The sequence below is a fragment of the Anolis sagrei genome, chromosome 2, assembly GCF_037176765.1.
Source record: "Anolis sagrei isolate rAnoSag1 chromosome 2, rAnoSag1.mat, whole genome shotgun sequence".
Classification (NCBI taxonomy): domain Eukaryota; kingdom Metazoa; phylum Chordata; class Lepidosauria; order Squamata; family Dactyloidae; genus Anolis; species Anolis sagrei.
Genome location: NC_090022.1, coordinates 175,723,024 through 175,737,841, shown reverse-complemented (window position 1 = coordinate 175,737,841; position 14,818 = coordinate 175,723,024). Strand labels below are relative to the sequence as shown.

General features: G+C 43.2%; 1 protein-coding gene across 1 annotated transcript in view; it reads left to right on the top strand.

The window, feature by feature from the left end:
* LOC132767853 (protein bicaudal D homolog 2-like) overlaps positions 1–14,818 on the top strand; it is a 33,738-nt gene that overhangs the window by 8,018 nt on the left and 10,902 nt on the right. The window contains exons 2-5 of the mRNA XM_060763213.2: positions 4,368–4,610; positions 5,084–5,296; positions 6,536–6,688; positions 10,341–10,754. Of these exons, the coding sequence (XP_060619196.2) occupies positions 4,398–4,610; positions 5,084–5,296; positions 6,536–6,688; positions 10,341–10,754 (993 nt within the window). The 5' untranslated portion in view covers positions 4,368–4,397. The remainder of the gene's footprint in view (positions 1–4,367; positions 4,611–5,083; positions 5,297–6,535; positions 6,689–10,340; positions 10,755–14,818) is intronic.

Below are 14,818 nucleotides of genomic sequence, written 5' to 3'. Positions count from 1 at the left end.
GCCACAGAGAAGGCCCTGTCCCGTGTCCCCACCAAGCGCGCTTGCAACGTGGGTGGGACCATGAGCAGGGCCTCCCCAGATGATCGGAGTGAGCGTGTGGGTTCGTAGATGGACATAGTTCTTCCTTTGTATCCTCTACTTACTAAGTCCTTTGCCCTGGTGACTGCTCTTGTCCCTATTTGGAGAGACCTGTGGTTCTACAAATCACTCTTGGTGTTGGGTTTGCTCCACCTGTTATAAGGGAAAGGTGTTGTATACATACTATTGCTTAACAAATGGGATCAGTATTAAATGAAGAAAAAGTAACTTGCTGTCTGTTGAATATTTGGCTATGGGACTGAATGAAGCTGAATTGCTGGCATCGCTTTTTTGAAAGTCGACTATTAAATGTATTCCTTTTCTTTAGACAAATGGGCATCGAGGAGTCATTTCTTAAAAGGGCTCTGTATACTACTTGGTTCAAACGGAAAGTGTATGCTAAAAGCTTGGATATTCTAATTAATCTTTCATGCATCATGGCAGCGTACTTAGAACACTGAGTGCTGGTGTTGTGCAGTGGGTAACAAAGGCTTTCATTCCTTTCTTCTGGATTTCTCTACTTTTTTTTGCTGCACTGGAGAACACAAAACCTGAACTCGAAGGATTTTTGTGTATTATAAAACTATGTTCTTATAAATTTTGTACAGATTACTAGCCCAAGTGAAGAAAATACATTTACTTTGCCTACAAGTGGAAATGGCTGCATGCGAAACATCAACAAAATTAATGTTCCTCTTCCAACAGCACTGAATTTTTGCTGTTCGTATTTGTTGTGAACCGCTGTGAGTCGCCTTCGGGCTGAGAACAGCGGTATATAAGTAAGGTAAATAATAATAATAATAAATAATAATGTTGTAGTCAGTACAACCAGCTAGTTAACCATCTCCATAGTTTTTTTTTCTGGGGACTCAGGTGGGATTATGCATGGAGGTGTTTTCCATGGTTACTTGACCACTTTAATCTTCTTTCCTGTGGTCTACCAAGGCCAAAGCCTTCCAGAATATTTATTTTCAGTCACCTATTTGTGGCAAGTTCTTGGTGGTATGGGCATACCAAATCACCTTGTCTCTCTCCTGAGGAATCTGTATAAGGACCAAGTAGCAACAGTAAAAACTGACCATGGAACAAGAGACTGGTTCAAGATTGGGAAAGGCGTACGGCAGCGTTGTATACTCTCACCCAACCTATTCAACTTGTATGCAGAACACATCATGCTATGTGCAGGGCTTAACGAATGCAAGGCTGGGGTGAAAATTGCTGGAAGAAACATTAACAACCTTAGATATGCAGATGACACCACTTTGATGGCGAAAAGTGAGGAGGAGCTGATGAGCTTTCTAATCAAGGTGAAAGAAGAAAGTGCAAAAGCTGGGTTGCAGCTAAACATTAAAAAAAACCAAGATTATGGCAACAAGAATGATTGACAACTGGGAAATAGAGGCAGAAAACATGGAGGCAGTGACAGACTTTGTATTTCTAGCTGCAAAGATTACTGTACACGAAGCCTGCAGCCAGGAAATCAGGAGACGCTTACTTCTTGGGAGGAGAGCAATGTCCAATCTCGATAAAATAGTGAAGAGTAGAGACATCACACTGGCAACAAAGATCCACATAGTCAAAGCCATGGTATTCCCCATAGTCACCTATGGATGTGAGAGCTGGACCATAAGGAAAGCTGATTGAAGGAAGATAGATGCTTTTGAACTGTGGTGTTGGAGGAAAGTTCTGAGAGTGCCATGGACTGTGAGAAGATCCAACCAGTCCACACTTCAGGAAATAAAGCCCGACTGCTCATTGGAGGGAAGGATAGTAGAGGCAAAGTTGAAGTACTTTGGCCACATCATGAGAAGAGGGGAAAGCTTAGAGAAGACAATGATGCTGGGGAAAATGGAAGGAAAAAGGAAGCAGGGCCAACCAAGGGCAAGGTGGATGGATGGGATCCTTGAAGTAACTGGATTGACTTTGAAGGAGCTGGGGGTGGTGACGGCCGACAGGGAGCTCTGGCATGGGCTGGTCCATGATGTCACAAAGAGTCTGAAACGACTGAACGAATGAACAACAATTTGTGGCTGGGATGAGCATTATCTTAATTGCATATAATTTAAGAGGAATCTGAACTTTTATGGTCACACTATTGCCCTTTCTTTTTGCACCTTGGACATCAATTTGTGCTGCTCAGATTAAGGATGGGGTACCAGCGTATGCTAGATGAAATGAAGGCTAAAAGAGTCTTAAAGAATCTAAATATAAATCTGGTAGTTCGTGTTACATTATTTTTAAATTCTTATTTTTAAACGCCTATTGAAATAATAGCTTACACTTTTCAATACTTTCCCAAATACTTCTTGGGGCAGTAGCTTTTTGCCTAGCTGCAACAAGGCACATTTATATTTAGGGAGTGGTAGTGATTAAATTGTTGGGGACAACACTGTTCCTATGTTTGTATCTTCTAGAACTCTGTCTTTCCTGGTTTATATACAAGCTAGCTGTACCCGCCATGCGTTGCTGTGGCCAACCTTCCCTCCCTCTTTCTCTCCTTCCTTCACTCTTTCCTTCCTTTCCTTTTTTTCTTTCCCTATTTCTCTTCTTTCTTCCACCTCTACCTGTTTCTTTCCTCCCTTTCTTTGCTCTTTGGTTACACCCTTCCTTCCTTCCCTATCTTTCTTTCCTTCTCTCCTTCCTTCCCTCTCTTTTTCCTTTCACTTTTTATTTCCTTCTCTCCTTCCTTGCTTCTCTAACTTTCTTTACTTCTTTCCCTCCCTCCCTCCTTCTCTCCTTCCTTGCTTCCCCTCCTTCATTCCTTCCCTCTTTCCCTCCTCCTCTCGTTACTTCTTGACTGTTCCTTCCATTTAATATTGTATTTATATCTTACATAGAAAGAAGGAAAGGAAGGAGGGAGGGACAGGAAGGAAGGAAGGAAAAAGGAAGGGAGGGAGGGAAAGAAGGGAAAGGAAGGAAAAGAAAGAAGAAGGGTCAGGAAGGAAGAAGGAGGGAAAGAAAGGAGGAAGGAAAGGAAACGAAGGGGAAGGAAACGAAGAAAGGGAAAGAAGGAGAAAAGGGAGAAAGGAAGGGGAAGGAAGAAAAGGAAAGGAAGGGAGGAAGGGAAGGGAGTGAGGGAGAGAAGGAAAATCCTTCACTCAAGCACTGTCGATCTCCCTTGCCTCCTCCTCCTCCTTCCCTCCCTTCTTCCTTGCCTGGGGGCTCCGCCACTGCCACTCATCTGCCCCTTCCTCTTCCAACGGGAAGGAGGAGGAGGAGGAGACCATCCTACTGACATATCAGGGAAAGAGAAGGGGCTCCATGCAGCAAGCCTCCACCCTCGCTTGTGTGTGTGTGTGTGGCCATGCACGCGTCCCTGGCTTTAACGGCCGGCTGTTTCCCCGCGAGGAGGAGGAGGGGGCGTGGACATGCAGTTTAGAAGTCCTTTCTGCTTTTTGTTTTCGTTTTTTTGAGTGAAGAACATACATTGGGTTGTTAGGTGCCTTGTGTCCAAGTTTGGTGTCAATTGCCCCAGTGGTTTTTGAGTTCTGTTAATCCCACAAACGAGCATTACGTCTTTATTTATATAGATGTCCTGAATGCTGCTTTTTTGTCTTGGTATACAGTACTTTGAATCAAAGAGCTAGTGTAGTGATTTGAGGATTGGGCTAAAAATTCTGGAGGGAAGGGTTTGAATCCTCACTGATCTGTGAAACCCACTTGAGTGTCACCCTCTCACCCTCAGAGGAATGCAATACCAAACTTCATCTGAAGAAATCTTGTAAAGAAATACTGTGACAGGTTCGCTTTAGGATCACAATAGGTTAGGAACAACTTGAAGGAACACAACATCAACATACACTTTGAAACAGCATGATAATTTGCTAGCCTAGGACTCCTTGAGTACAAATCCCATTTAGTCAGAAAGTCACATAGTAAACTTGGGCCAGTCTCCCCAATCGCAGCTTACTTCATAGGAGTCTACTGAGAGCCATGGTAGGGAGGGAGGCCAGGTACTAAACCTAGCATCCCTTGCAGGAAAGGTAAGCTAGAAATAGCACCTCAAGTGGGTCTTGTATGTAGTGGGTCACCTCAAGGCCCACAAATGATTTTTATGTCTACCTGGTTGTGATTTTATATATTAGATGGGGCAATTTAGGTAGGGTGGTTGAGCTTGAGCCTAGTTATCCAAGTGGTGTGGTACTTTTAGGATGCCCCACATATCAGTGAATGTGAGCAAGCTGTGCTAGATCTCCTTCAAAGTGACTTTACGATGGCTGCCTGACAAATGGGTAAAGCACTCCTTGAGTGGTGGTCCTCTCATCCTGACGCTCACCCTTGTTTCTCAGTCTCCTATAGCAGTCTTGACCAGGGACAGTATGCCAGCAGCCACCATGGCCCAGGATCCAGTGAAGCTGCAAGCAGAGGTGGAGCGGCTGGTGGCTGAGCTTCAGGAGGCAACGCAAGAAAAGGTACAGGCGGCGCAATATGGGCTGGCAGTACTGGAAGAGAATGGCGAGCTCAAGCAGCGTTGTGGAGAGCTGGAAAGTCAGCTGGAGGTGCTGCGCACAGAGCTATTGCACATGAAGGAGGTGAGGGGATGATTCTCTTGCTGTGCTTTAGACTGGGTTTCCCTTAGCTCAGGGAGTGGACAACAGTGCAAGGTGGGAGTTGGCAACAGTAGCATGTTCTGGATCACCAGATAGAACAGTGCTTCTCCACTAGTGGGTCCCCAGATGTTTTGGCCTTCAACTCCCAGAAATCCTAACAGCTGGTAAACTGGCTGGGATTTCTGGGTGTTGTAGGCTAAAACACCTGGGGACCCACAGGTTGAGAACCACTGTGATAGAACATTGTGTCACTTCTGGTTGTCATTTTCAGCCATATTCCAGCTGCAACGAAGACTTTTGGTTGGGGAAACAGTGCTATTGTGTATGGTTTTCAATAGAAAAAACATTCAGCAAGGTGTATGAGACAGTTTGAGAGCCACATGTTGCCCACTTTTCTTGCCTTGCCCTGGCTGTGCTGCTAGCCATAACCTTCAGTCTCTTCTTCTATATCCCAGGCTCTGGCAGAGTCCCATAGCAATCACAAACGGGCAGCCGCTGATGGGGAGAGCCGAGAGGAGTGTCTGCTCCGAGAGACAGCTTTCAAAGAGGCCCGCTTGACTGAAACCATTGAGGAACTCCAGGGGGATGTGAAACACCTGAGGTCCCAGCTTGATACAACAGGAACGGAAAATGAACGCTTCGTTGTGACTTTGCGAGATCTGAGAAAGGTGATGAGTCTCAATTTACAAAGCTTTGGAACTTCTGAACCTCCAGCATTGAAATCCAAATTTCATTTTTTGCTGTTGTGCGCTTTCAAGTAGGTTCTTAACACAACTCTATCATGGAATTTTCTTATTTATTTTATTTATTTATTTACGACATTTATATGCCGCCCTTCTCACCCCGAAGGGGACTCAGAGCAGCTTACAAGTAAAAAGTAAATACAATATATTATATTATTACCATAGCACAATATTAATATTATATATTACATTGTACTATAACATTATACTGTAATATTATTAGTAATACATTTAATATTATTAATATTAATATTATTAGTAAGATTACATTGTATGTAATTATGTAATTTATGTAATTATGTAATTTATGTATTACTAGTAATATTACATTTAATATAAAATATATAATTATATTATTACTATTATTATTGTTATTAACTTTATTTGTACCCTGCTAACATCTCCCGAAGGACTCGATGCGGCTTACACAGGCCAAGGCCTCAATAAAACAACAGCATAACAAATACATAATAAAAACTCCTAAGCAAACCAAAAACATTAAAGCAGTAACAGTAGAAACAATAAAACAATACACCGTGACACATTTAATAGTAGTAGTAGTAGTATATTGTATTACAATGCAGAGTGCAGGAGAACCCCCAAACCGCGAACCCATGTCTTCAGGGGGAGTGTAACTCCATCCAGCACAGGTTGGATCCCTTTGTCCCTGATCTGCCTTTTGAATGACCAGGAGCACCTCTTTCTTGTCTGGATTAAGATTCAATTTGTTTGCACTCATCCAGTCTATTGCTGATGACAGGCACTGGTTTTGGTGTCAGGACAGCTTCCTTGGCATTAGGTGGAAAGGAGTAGTAGAATTGAGTGTCATCTGCATATAGGTGGCACCAAACTCCAAAACTCTATATGATCTCTCTCAGCGGTTTCATTCAAGGCATTACATGCCTTCTCCCAAAGATGGAAATGTAAAAGTGTGCAACAGATTTCTTAATCAGACCTTAAACTACTTAAGGATAACACCATGGACAATCTTTTCTTGCATGGTTTTCTTTTTTCTTCTTCCTCTGTTAAAGAAAGAAGCTAAAATACTTTTGCTGCTGTGGTTGGATTTATTCCTGCTCAAGGAAAAAATGTGGTGTTTCCTTCCCCAGTTCATCTTTGTGGTCAAGCCATGAGCCCAATTTGTTAATCCCATTGTCTTTCTAGGAATGCCAGAACTTGGAGTCAGAGAAGGCCCAGTTGCGGGAGGAGATGAAACAAGCCAAAACCAGGGAACTTCGTCAACTCCAGGACTGTGCTGAGCTTGAGGAAGAGAACATTTCCCTGCAGAAGCAGGTCTCGGCACTCAGGGGCAGTCAGGTATCTGAATCCCATGTCCCATTGACCATTAGACACTGACTCTCAGTGTATGTGTGAGGCTTGTGCACATGTGTACTTGCCTGATTTACAGATACTGATTTGGCAATTTGGAGTGAAAACTGCCTGATCCAGCGTTCTGATGTTAACTTTTTATATAATCAGATGTATTTGTTGGGCTATGTTGATGCATCTCTATTTTCATCTGCCTCTACTTCTTGTATGGTCTATGTGTGTAGTGAAGGCTTCTTAAACTTTCTCTACTTGTGACCCCATTGGGTCTGATAACATTTACTGATTGTAACCCCATTATTTGCAAGACTTGCCAAACAGACTGGGTTTTTTTTGTTTTGGGTTTTGTTTTTGTTTTTTTTGGTGGAGTACAGCTGAAGCATTTTCTGCAGAGTCCACTGTAAACACTACATGTTGTTGTTAGGAGATTTGTGTAAATGTCTACATGGTGTTCAGAAAACTTTTACTGCTGCCAATTTTTTTCACAACCCCAATATAGAATTAAGGGTTTTAAGAAGCAGTGGTGTAGAGGAAGTGCACTGGAATTGTCTTTCCTTTTTGGGATGTATTTTGAGTCGTTGAGGCAACCTTGCTGTGGTTTGAGTAGGAGGAGAAAAGGGAAGTGAACAGAGCTTGAGGACTAGTTGAGTTACTTCCTATTGAACCTCAGCAATCTTTATGCTTTCATGCACCTGATGCTGGATAAGCAGGAAGCTGCCTAGTGGGCCCTTTATCTGACAGGATGAGGCCATTAACACCACCTCCCTGCCTCACGTGGCATAGTCATGGAGAACAGGGAATAATTGAGATGGCAAATACTTGCCCTGCAGTGTACATCAGGGGTCCTCAAAATAAGGCCCGGGGCTGGATGCGGCCCTCCAAGGTCATTTACCTGGCCCTCGCTCAGGGTCAACCTAAGTCGAAACGACTTGAAAGCACACAACAACAACAACAACAACAATCCTATCTCATCACCCAAAAACAGGCCCACGCTTCCCATTAAAATACTAATAAATTTATATTTGTTAACATTGTTCCTCATTTTAATTATTGTATTGTTTTAAGTGATTTTTATATCACAAATAAGATATGTGCAGCGTGCATAGGAATTCATGTTTTTTTCCCAATTATAATCCGGCCCTCCTAACCGTTTGAGGGACTGTGACCTGGCGCTCTGTTTAAAAGGTTTGTGGACCCCTGGTGTACATCATCCTCTGTTTCAGTGGTTCTCAACCTGTAGGTCCCCAGATATTTTGGCCTACAACTCCCAGAAATCCTAGCCAGTTTGCCAGCTGTTTGGAATTCTGGGAGTAGAAGGTCAAAACATCTGGGGACCCACAGGTTGAGAACCACTGCTCTGTTTGAACATAGCTGCCTTATTTGTGTTTGGAAAAAAAACTGGGTGGAATCATGTGCAGTGAATTATTTCTGGAGGAAGTGCTTTTCCACTAATCTGGAAAAATTGTTTCAGAACACTGACGAGTAGGTGCACAATATGACACCATTGCACCCCTTAACGCTTTTCCCACTGGAATACATGCCCTCCAAATGGGAAGTTTAGTTTCACAACTCTGTGTTTTTATGAGTTCCCTGCAAATAACTTGCTCCTATTTTTATCTCATTAGAGTCTTTTAATCATTTTATCCTGTACATGTGGTCCACCCATTGTTATTGTGATTGTGCTTATTGGAATGTTACTTTATGATTGTGCTTATAATTTTTTCTTTCCTTTTATGTAATTTTGATGATGCTGTTTATTGTTTATGCCAGGGGTCTTCAAACTTTTTAAACAGAGGGACAGGTCACAGTCCCTCAAACTGTTGGAGGGCCAGATTATAATTTGAAAAAAGCATGAATGAATTCCTTCGCACATTGCACCTATCTTATTTGTAGTGCAAAAAACACTTTAAAACAATACAATAATTAAAATGAAGAACAATTTTAACAAATATAAACTTATTAGTATTTCAGTGGGAAGTGTGGGCCTGCTTTTGGCTGATGAGATAGGATTGTTGTTGTTGTTGTTTTATGCTTTCAAGTCATTTCAAACTTAGGTTGACCCTGAGCAAGGGCCGGGTAAATGACCTTGGAGGGCTGTATCTGGCCCTCGGGCCTTAGTTTGAGGACCCCTGGTTTATGCTTTGGTTTTATCTTGTAATATGTTGTCCGGGCTTGGCCCCATGTAAGCCGCTCCGAGTCCCCATTGGGGAGATTGTGGCGGGGTATAAATAAAGTTTATTATTATATTATAATTTTCAACTTCAGAGGATTTATGGCATGCTTGTTTCAGAGTGTGGGGTTGGTGTGTATTTTGATTCCATTGACCCAAAGCAGACCATTTGTCTTTCTTCATAACTAATCTACCACCCTCCCTCCCTCTGTCAACTAATGTTTCTGTTGTCAATATTTCAGTGACATGAAGAACAAAGAACATGCTTGGTTCTTTTTAGCCTTTGTTTCTTTAAATTTTGGGTTTCCTGTATTTTAAAATAATTTTGCATATACAAGGAGTTTACTAAGTATACAATGATCCTGCTTTGTCTATTTCACTGATAAGTACAAGACTAGCATACCTTGGAATTCATGAGTGGGCATATCTCTTTTGTCAGCGTACACTACAGAATAAAAACGTGCAAGACAAAAATGGTCAACTCTAGATAAAATAACAAACTATTTCAGTCTCAAGTACTGCTGCAGCAACCCACATTTGGTCATGACTATTAAGATCATTGAGCTAAAATATCCTATCTTGGTGCTAAAAATGGGCCTGGCAATGGCTCTTAAGGCAACCAAGCCAGAATCCTTTTTGTATTGTGCTATCCCGACATCTATTATGTACTTAACTATTTTATAAATTTGTTTACAAGTTTGACAATAGTTATGGAGGAAAGGGGGGAAACCCCACTGCTAGTGAAAGTGGTGAAGGAAAAGACTGCATTTTGAAGGGGCCTGCTGCTCCAGCACAATTGAATGTCTTGTCCATGCCATAGACCAATGATGGGCAACCTTTTGAGCTTGGTGTGTCAGTACTCGCCAAAAAACCGAGCATAACTCGAGTGAGGTGTCACTTCGAGAAAAAACCCATAATTTCATGATACTTATAGTTTAATAACAAAAATATATTATTGTAATATATAACTATTTAATAAACCAAAAACTGATTATTTAACTTACCTACTTTTTCTATAATGCCATATATCTCGGCATTATAGAAAAATGCTGGTGTAGGAGCCGAGGATGAAATGTCCTCCTTGGGATGCGGCCCCATTTTCTCTGTATGCGGCCGCATGCAGCTGTGTGTCATCGAAAATGGCTACGCGTGTCAGTGCTGACACACGTGTCATAGGTTTACCATCATGGCCATAGACCCTTTCTTTCTACTGTTTGTATTTATTTCACTGTAGTAGACATCCAAGATTGTGGCCCATCTTCTACAGCTCTAAGGCTATTATAGATGTCTGTTCAACATTTTTGAACAAATGTGGAGCAGCAACATTTAAAGAACATTCGAGTTTTTGCAAGTTTTTGGGTGAAGAAGGGATGCATAATCAGTGAGATGGTGTGTGCTTCATGTTATGCTTGAAGCTTACAGTGGAATACTGGGAGAAAAGAAGCCAACCTGTCTCTACTGTCTCATTTTAAGGTGGAGTTTGAAAGTGTCAAGCGCGCATTGAGCTGCCGAGAGGAAGAACTGGTGTTGGCTGGGACCCAGCTGCTGGAATTGGGTCGTCTCAGGGACCTGGCAGAGCATCAGCTTCAGGAGGCACTAGAGGCTCTGCAGGCGGAGCGGGAGCAGAAGCAGGAGCTGCGGCGGGAGCTTGCCATCTATGCAGGAGGACGTCGTGACTCACTAACCAGCTTGCAGGCCAACCTGGAGGAGCTCAACCACAGTCATGTGGAGTGTGAAGAGCAAGACAGTGGCTTTGCCAATGGCAGCAGTGTAGGAGGCATGGCTTCCACACCCCAAAGCATCCGGCCTGCTCCTGGTCTTGTGGCCGACCTCTTTAGTGAACTTAGCTTGGCGGAGATTCACAAATTGCAGCAGCAGTTGTTACAGGTAAAGTAAGGTAGTCCCTTTGATGGGGGAAGGGTCAACAGGAAGAGGTTGTACCCTGAAAGGAGATGATTAGCAAATCAGTAACATTCTTGCTTTGCTAGTGCCAAATGATTGGCCTTGATTGAACTGGTGTACCCTTGTTTTTCCTTTTCTTGACAGTGTTGAGAATTCAATCTAGGACAGTGTTTCTCGACCTGGGGGTCGGGACCCCTAGGGGGGGTCTTACGGGGGTGTCAGAGGGGTCTCCAAGGACCATCAGAAAACACAGTATTTTCTGTTGGTCATGTGGGTTCTATGTGGGAAGTTTGGCACCATTCTATTGTTGGTGAGGTTCAAAATGCCCTTTGATTGTAGGTTAACTATAAATCCCAGCAACTACAACTCCCAAATGACAAAATCAATCCCGCCCCAACCCCACCAGTATTCAAATTTGGGTATATCTGGCATTTGTGCCAAATTTGGTCCAGTGAATGAAAGTACACCCTGCAAATCAGATATTTACATTACATGTATTGTCAAAGGCTTTCATGGCCGGAATCACTGAGTTGTTGTAGGTTTTCTGGGCTATATGGCCATGTTCTAGAGGCATTTTCTCTTGACGTTTCGCCTGCATCTATGGCAAGCATCCTCAGAGGTAGTGAGGTCTGTTGGAAGTATGAAAAGGGTTTATATATCTGTGGAAAGACCAGGGTGGGACAAAGGACTTTTGTCTGCTGGAGCTAGGTGTGATTGTTTCAACTGACCACCTTGATTAGCATTTAATGGCTTGGAAGTGCCTGGGGGAATCTTTCTTTGAGAAGTGATTTGATGTGCCTGATTGTTTACTCTCTGTTGTTTTGCTGTTGTGATTTTTTGTTTTTGAGTATTTACATTACATTTCATAACAGTAGCAAAATTACAGTTATGGAGTAGCAACAAAAATAATTGTATGGTAGGGGGTCACCACAACATGAGGAACCGTATTAAGGAGTCACGGCATTAAGAAAGTTGAGAACCACTGATCTAGGAGAAGATAAAACAACCTACAGCAGGTAGAAGGGAACCTATAGCCTTCTATATGTTGCTAGAATCTAATTTGCACTAGGCCACCATGGATAGAGGTCAAGTGTAGTTCAAGATCTGCTCACCATATATATCTTGTGCCATAGACAGAAGATTGCAGACATTAACAAGCAGATGACAAACTAAAAGTGGAATGTAGTCCTATGAAGTCTAAAAGTAGATTCTAGTTTGCAAAGCTTAAAATATAACAGAATTAGCTTTGGAATAGGGGACTGGAGGTAGGGACAGCTAAAAAAAAGCCATGGGAGCCAGAGATCGGAGTCTTGCTTTGATGCTATTGGTTCCCACACTGTGCCCAAAGAGCTATTCTGGTGGTGAGTTGCTGGGTTGCTCAAGGAGCTGCTCCTGGGTATCTCGTGCCTGTGCAGGCATGGGGTGGGGCAGAGGGCCAGGGGGTATGCATGTGCCATTACTTCAGTTTGAACTGGGAGGGACTCCGTCACCTTCAGGGCTAACGCCAGGAAGCCATTTGAGTTATTCTGAGCAGCCAGCCGCACATCCTGCTCGGCTGGCGTCATGCTTTGCTCTGCCCTGACCCTGCTCCACTCACCCCAACCCCCCACCCAGCTGCTTCTCTGCCGAACAGATTAGTTCCACCTTTGGCCAAGCCAGTTCTGTTGGAGGAACAGGTTTGGGGACTATGCTGCCCTTGAAACCTATAGAAGAACCCAGTTGAAATCTTCATCTGTATAGAATGGGTTCCCCACTATCTCCTCTCTCCACTATTTCCAGTTTACCCACACTTTCAGATTACTAGAGAGTCCACTAAGCTCGCCATCCAGTCATCAAGGTGCCTGCTGAAATATCCACTTTCAGATTGCCGGCTGCAGCCTGGTTGCTCTTGTTCCCTGGCAAAAGCAAATCTCTGGCTGAGAATCAAAACTGAGAAAGCTTTGTGTGTGTGTGTTTAACAGCTGACTTTTGAAAGCCCAGATGGAAACTTGGCACCTGGTAGTGGCAGGCACAGTGAAGAGAGCCCATGCTTTTGGTCCCTGAAAAGGTGACAGAGTGTAAGAACGGAACCTTTACTTACTTAGGCGATCCCTCGTTTTCCGAGGATGATTGTCTTCCAGTGTTCTTGTGGGTCCGTATGTGGCTGTGGAGCCCTATTCTTGCTCTGCATCTTCTTCTGCAGTGAGGGCATTGGTTTCCAGGTGGAAGGCGGTCTCGGTTGGGGTTGGCTTGACGCGCCTTCCTCTTGGCACATTTCTCTCTTTCGCCCTCCATTCGTGCCTCTTCAAATTCTGCAGCACTGCTGGTCACAGCTGACCTCCAGCTGGAGCGGTCAAGGGCCAGGGTTTCCCAGTTCTCAGTGTCTATGCCAGAGTTTTTAAGGTTGGCTTTGAGCCCATCTTTGAATCTCTTTTCCTGTCCACCAACATTCTGTTTTCCGTTCTTGAGTTTGGAGTAGAGCAACTGCTTTGGAGACGGTGGTCGGGCATCCAGACAACGTGGCCGGTCCAGCGGAGTTGATGGCGGAGGACCATCGCTTCAATGCTGGTGGTCTTTGCTTCTTCCAGCACGCTGACATTTGTCCACCTGTCTTCCCAAGAGATTTGCAGGATTTTCCGGAGGCAGCGCTGATGGAATCGTTCCAGGAGTTGCATGTGACGTCTGTAGACAGTCCACGTCTCACAGGCATAGAGCAAGTGGTCTCACAAAACTCTGTGGTATGGTCTACAAAGCCAGGGCTCTGTTACTCAACTCAGGGTGCTTGCACATTACAACAGTTCTTGCAAGCTACTCCAGAATAAAGTACTAGTTTCTATGTTAGGAATCCTTCCATTATTCCTCACTGCTGACTGTGCTGTTTGGGGCTGTTGGAAGTTACATTGTGTTACAGTTCCACAATGTCTGGAGGACCAACATTGCAGGAACTCAAGTCCTTTCATTATGTGGGATAAAGAAATTTCTAAAAGGTAATCTTACTCATTGGAAAAGACAATAATGCTTGATAAGGTAGAAGGAAAAATGAAAGACTGGGTCATAGATTGACTCAACCAAGAAAGCCATGGTTCTGAGTCTGAAAGACCCTGAGCAGAGCTGTTGAAGAGAGGGTGAACTGGAGATCTCTCATTCGTAGGGTCACCATAAGTCAAAGTTGACTTGATAGATGTTAACAACAGGCATAAATATATTCATAGTTTTATTGTTGAATTGATAATATTAGCTACCTAGTGTACTTATTTGTTGGAGAATGGCAACATAAATGTAATAAAATACTTTGGTATTAAGGTTCTGTTCATCTTATGGATCAGGGATACATAACATGTACCTCTCTAGATGTTGATGAATTGTAGATCCTATTAAACCCTAACCAGGATGGCCATACATTCCTTATTCCTGCAACGTACAAAATTGAATATGCACACACAGTCTCAAAGTTTATTTATTTATTTATTTATTTGATGCACTTATTAACCGCCATTCTCAGCCCATACGGGCGACTCATGGCGGTGTACAGTACACATAAAAGACAATTACAAAAGGCCAGTATCAACAACATATAACTATACGACAATTACAGACTACACAAAAAATCCGCTTCGTCTCTTAGTGGAATCATAGCCAGTCTCATATTCCTTGTACCATTCCAGTTCTCATTACCGTATTGCTTGTTGCTTAGCACTTAATTAAATGCCCTCTCGAACAGCCAGGTCTTAAGGCTTTTTCGAAAGGACATGAGGGAGGGCGCCTGTCTAATGTGTGCCGGGAGAGTGTTCCACAGCCGGGGGGCCACCACCGAGAAGGCCCTCTCCCTCGTCCCCGCCAGCCGTGCCTATTAATCTTCTCCAATCTGGAGCTTAAACCAGGGGTCCTCAAACTTTTTAAACAGAGGACCAGGTCACAGTCCCTCAAACTGTTGGAGGGCCAGATTATAATTTGAAAAAGCATGAATGAATTCCTTCGCACACTGCACATATCTTATTTGTAGTGCAAAAAACACTTAAAAACAATATAATAATTAAAATGAAGAACAATTTTAACAAATATAAACTTAT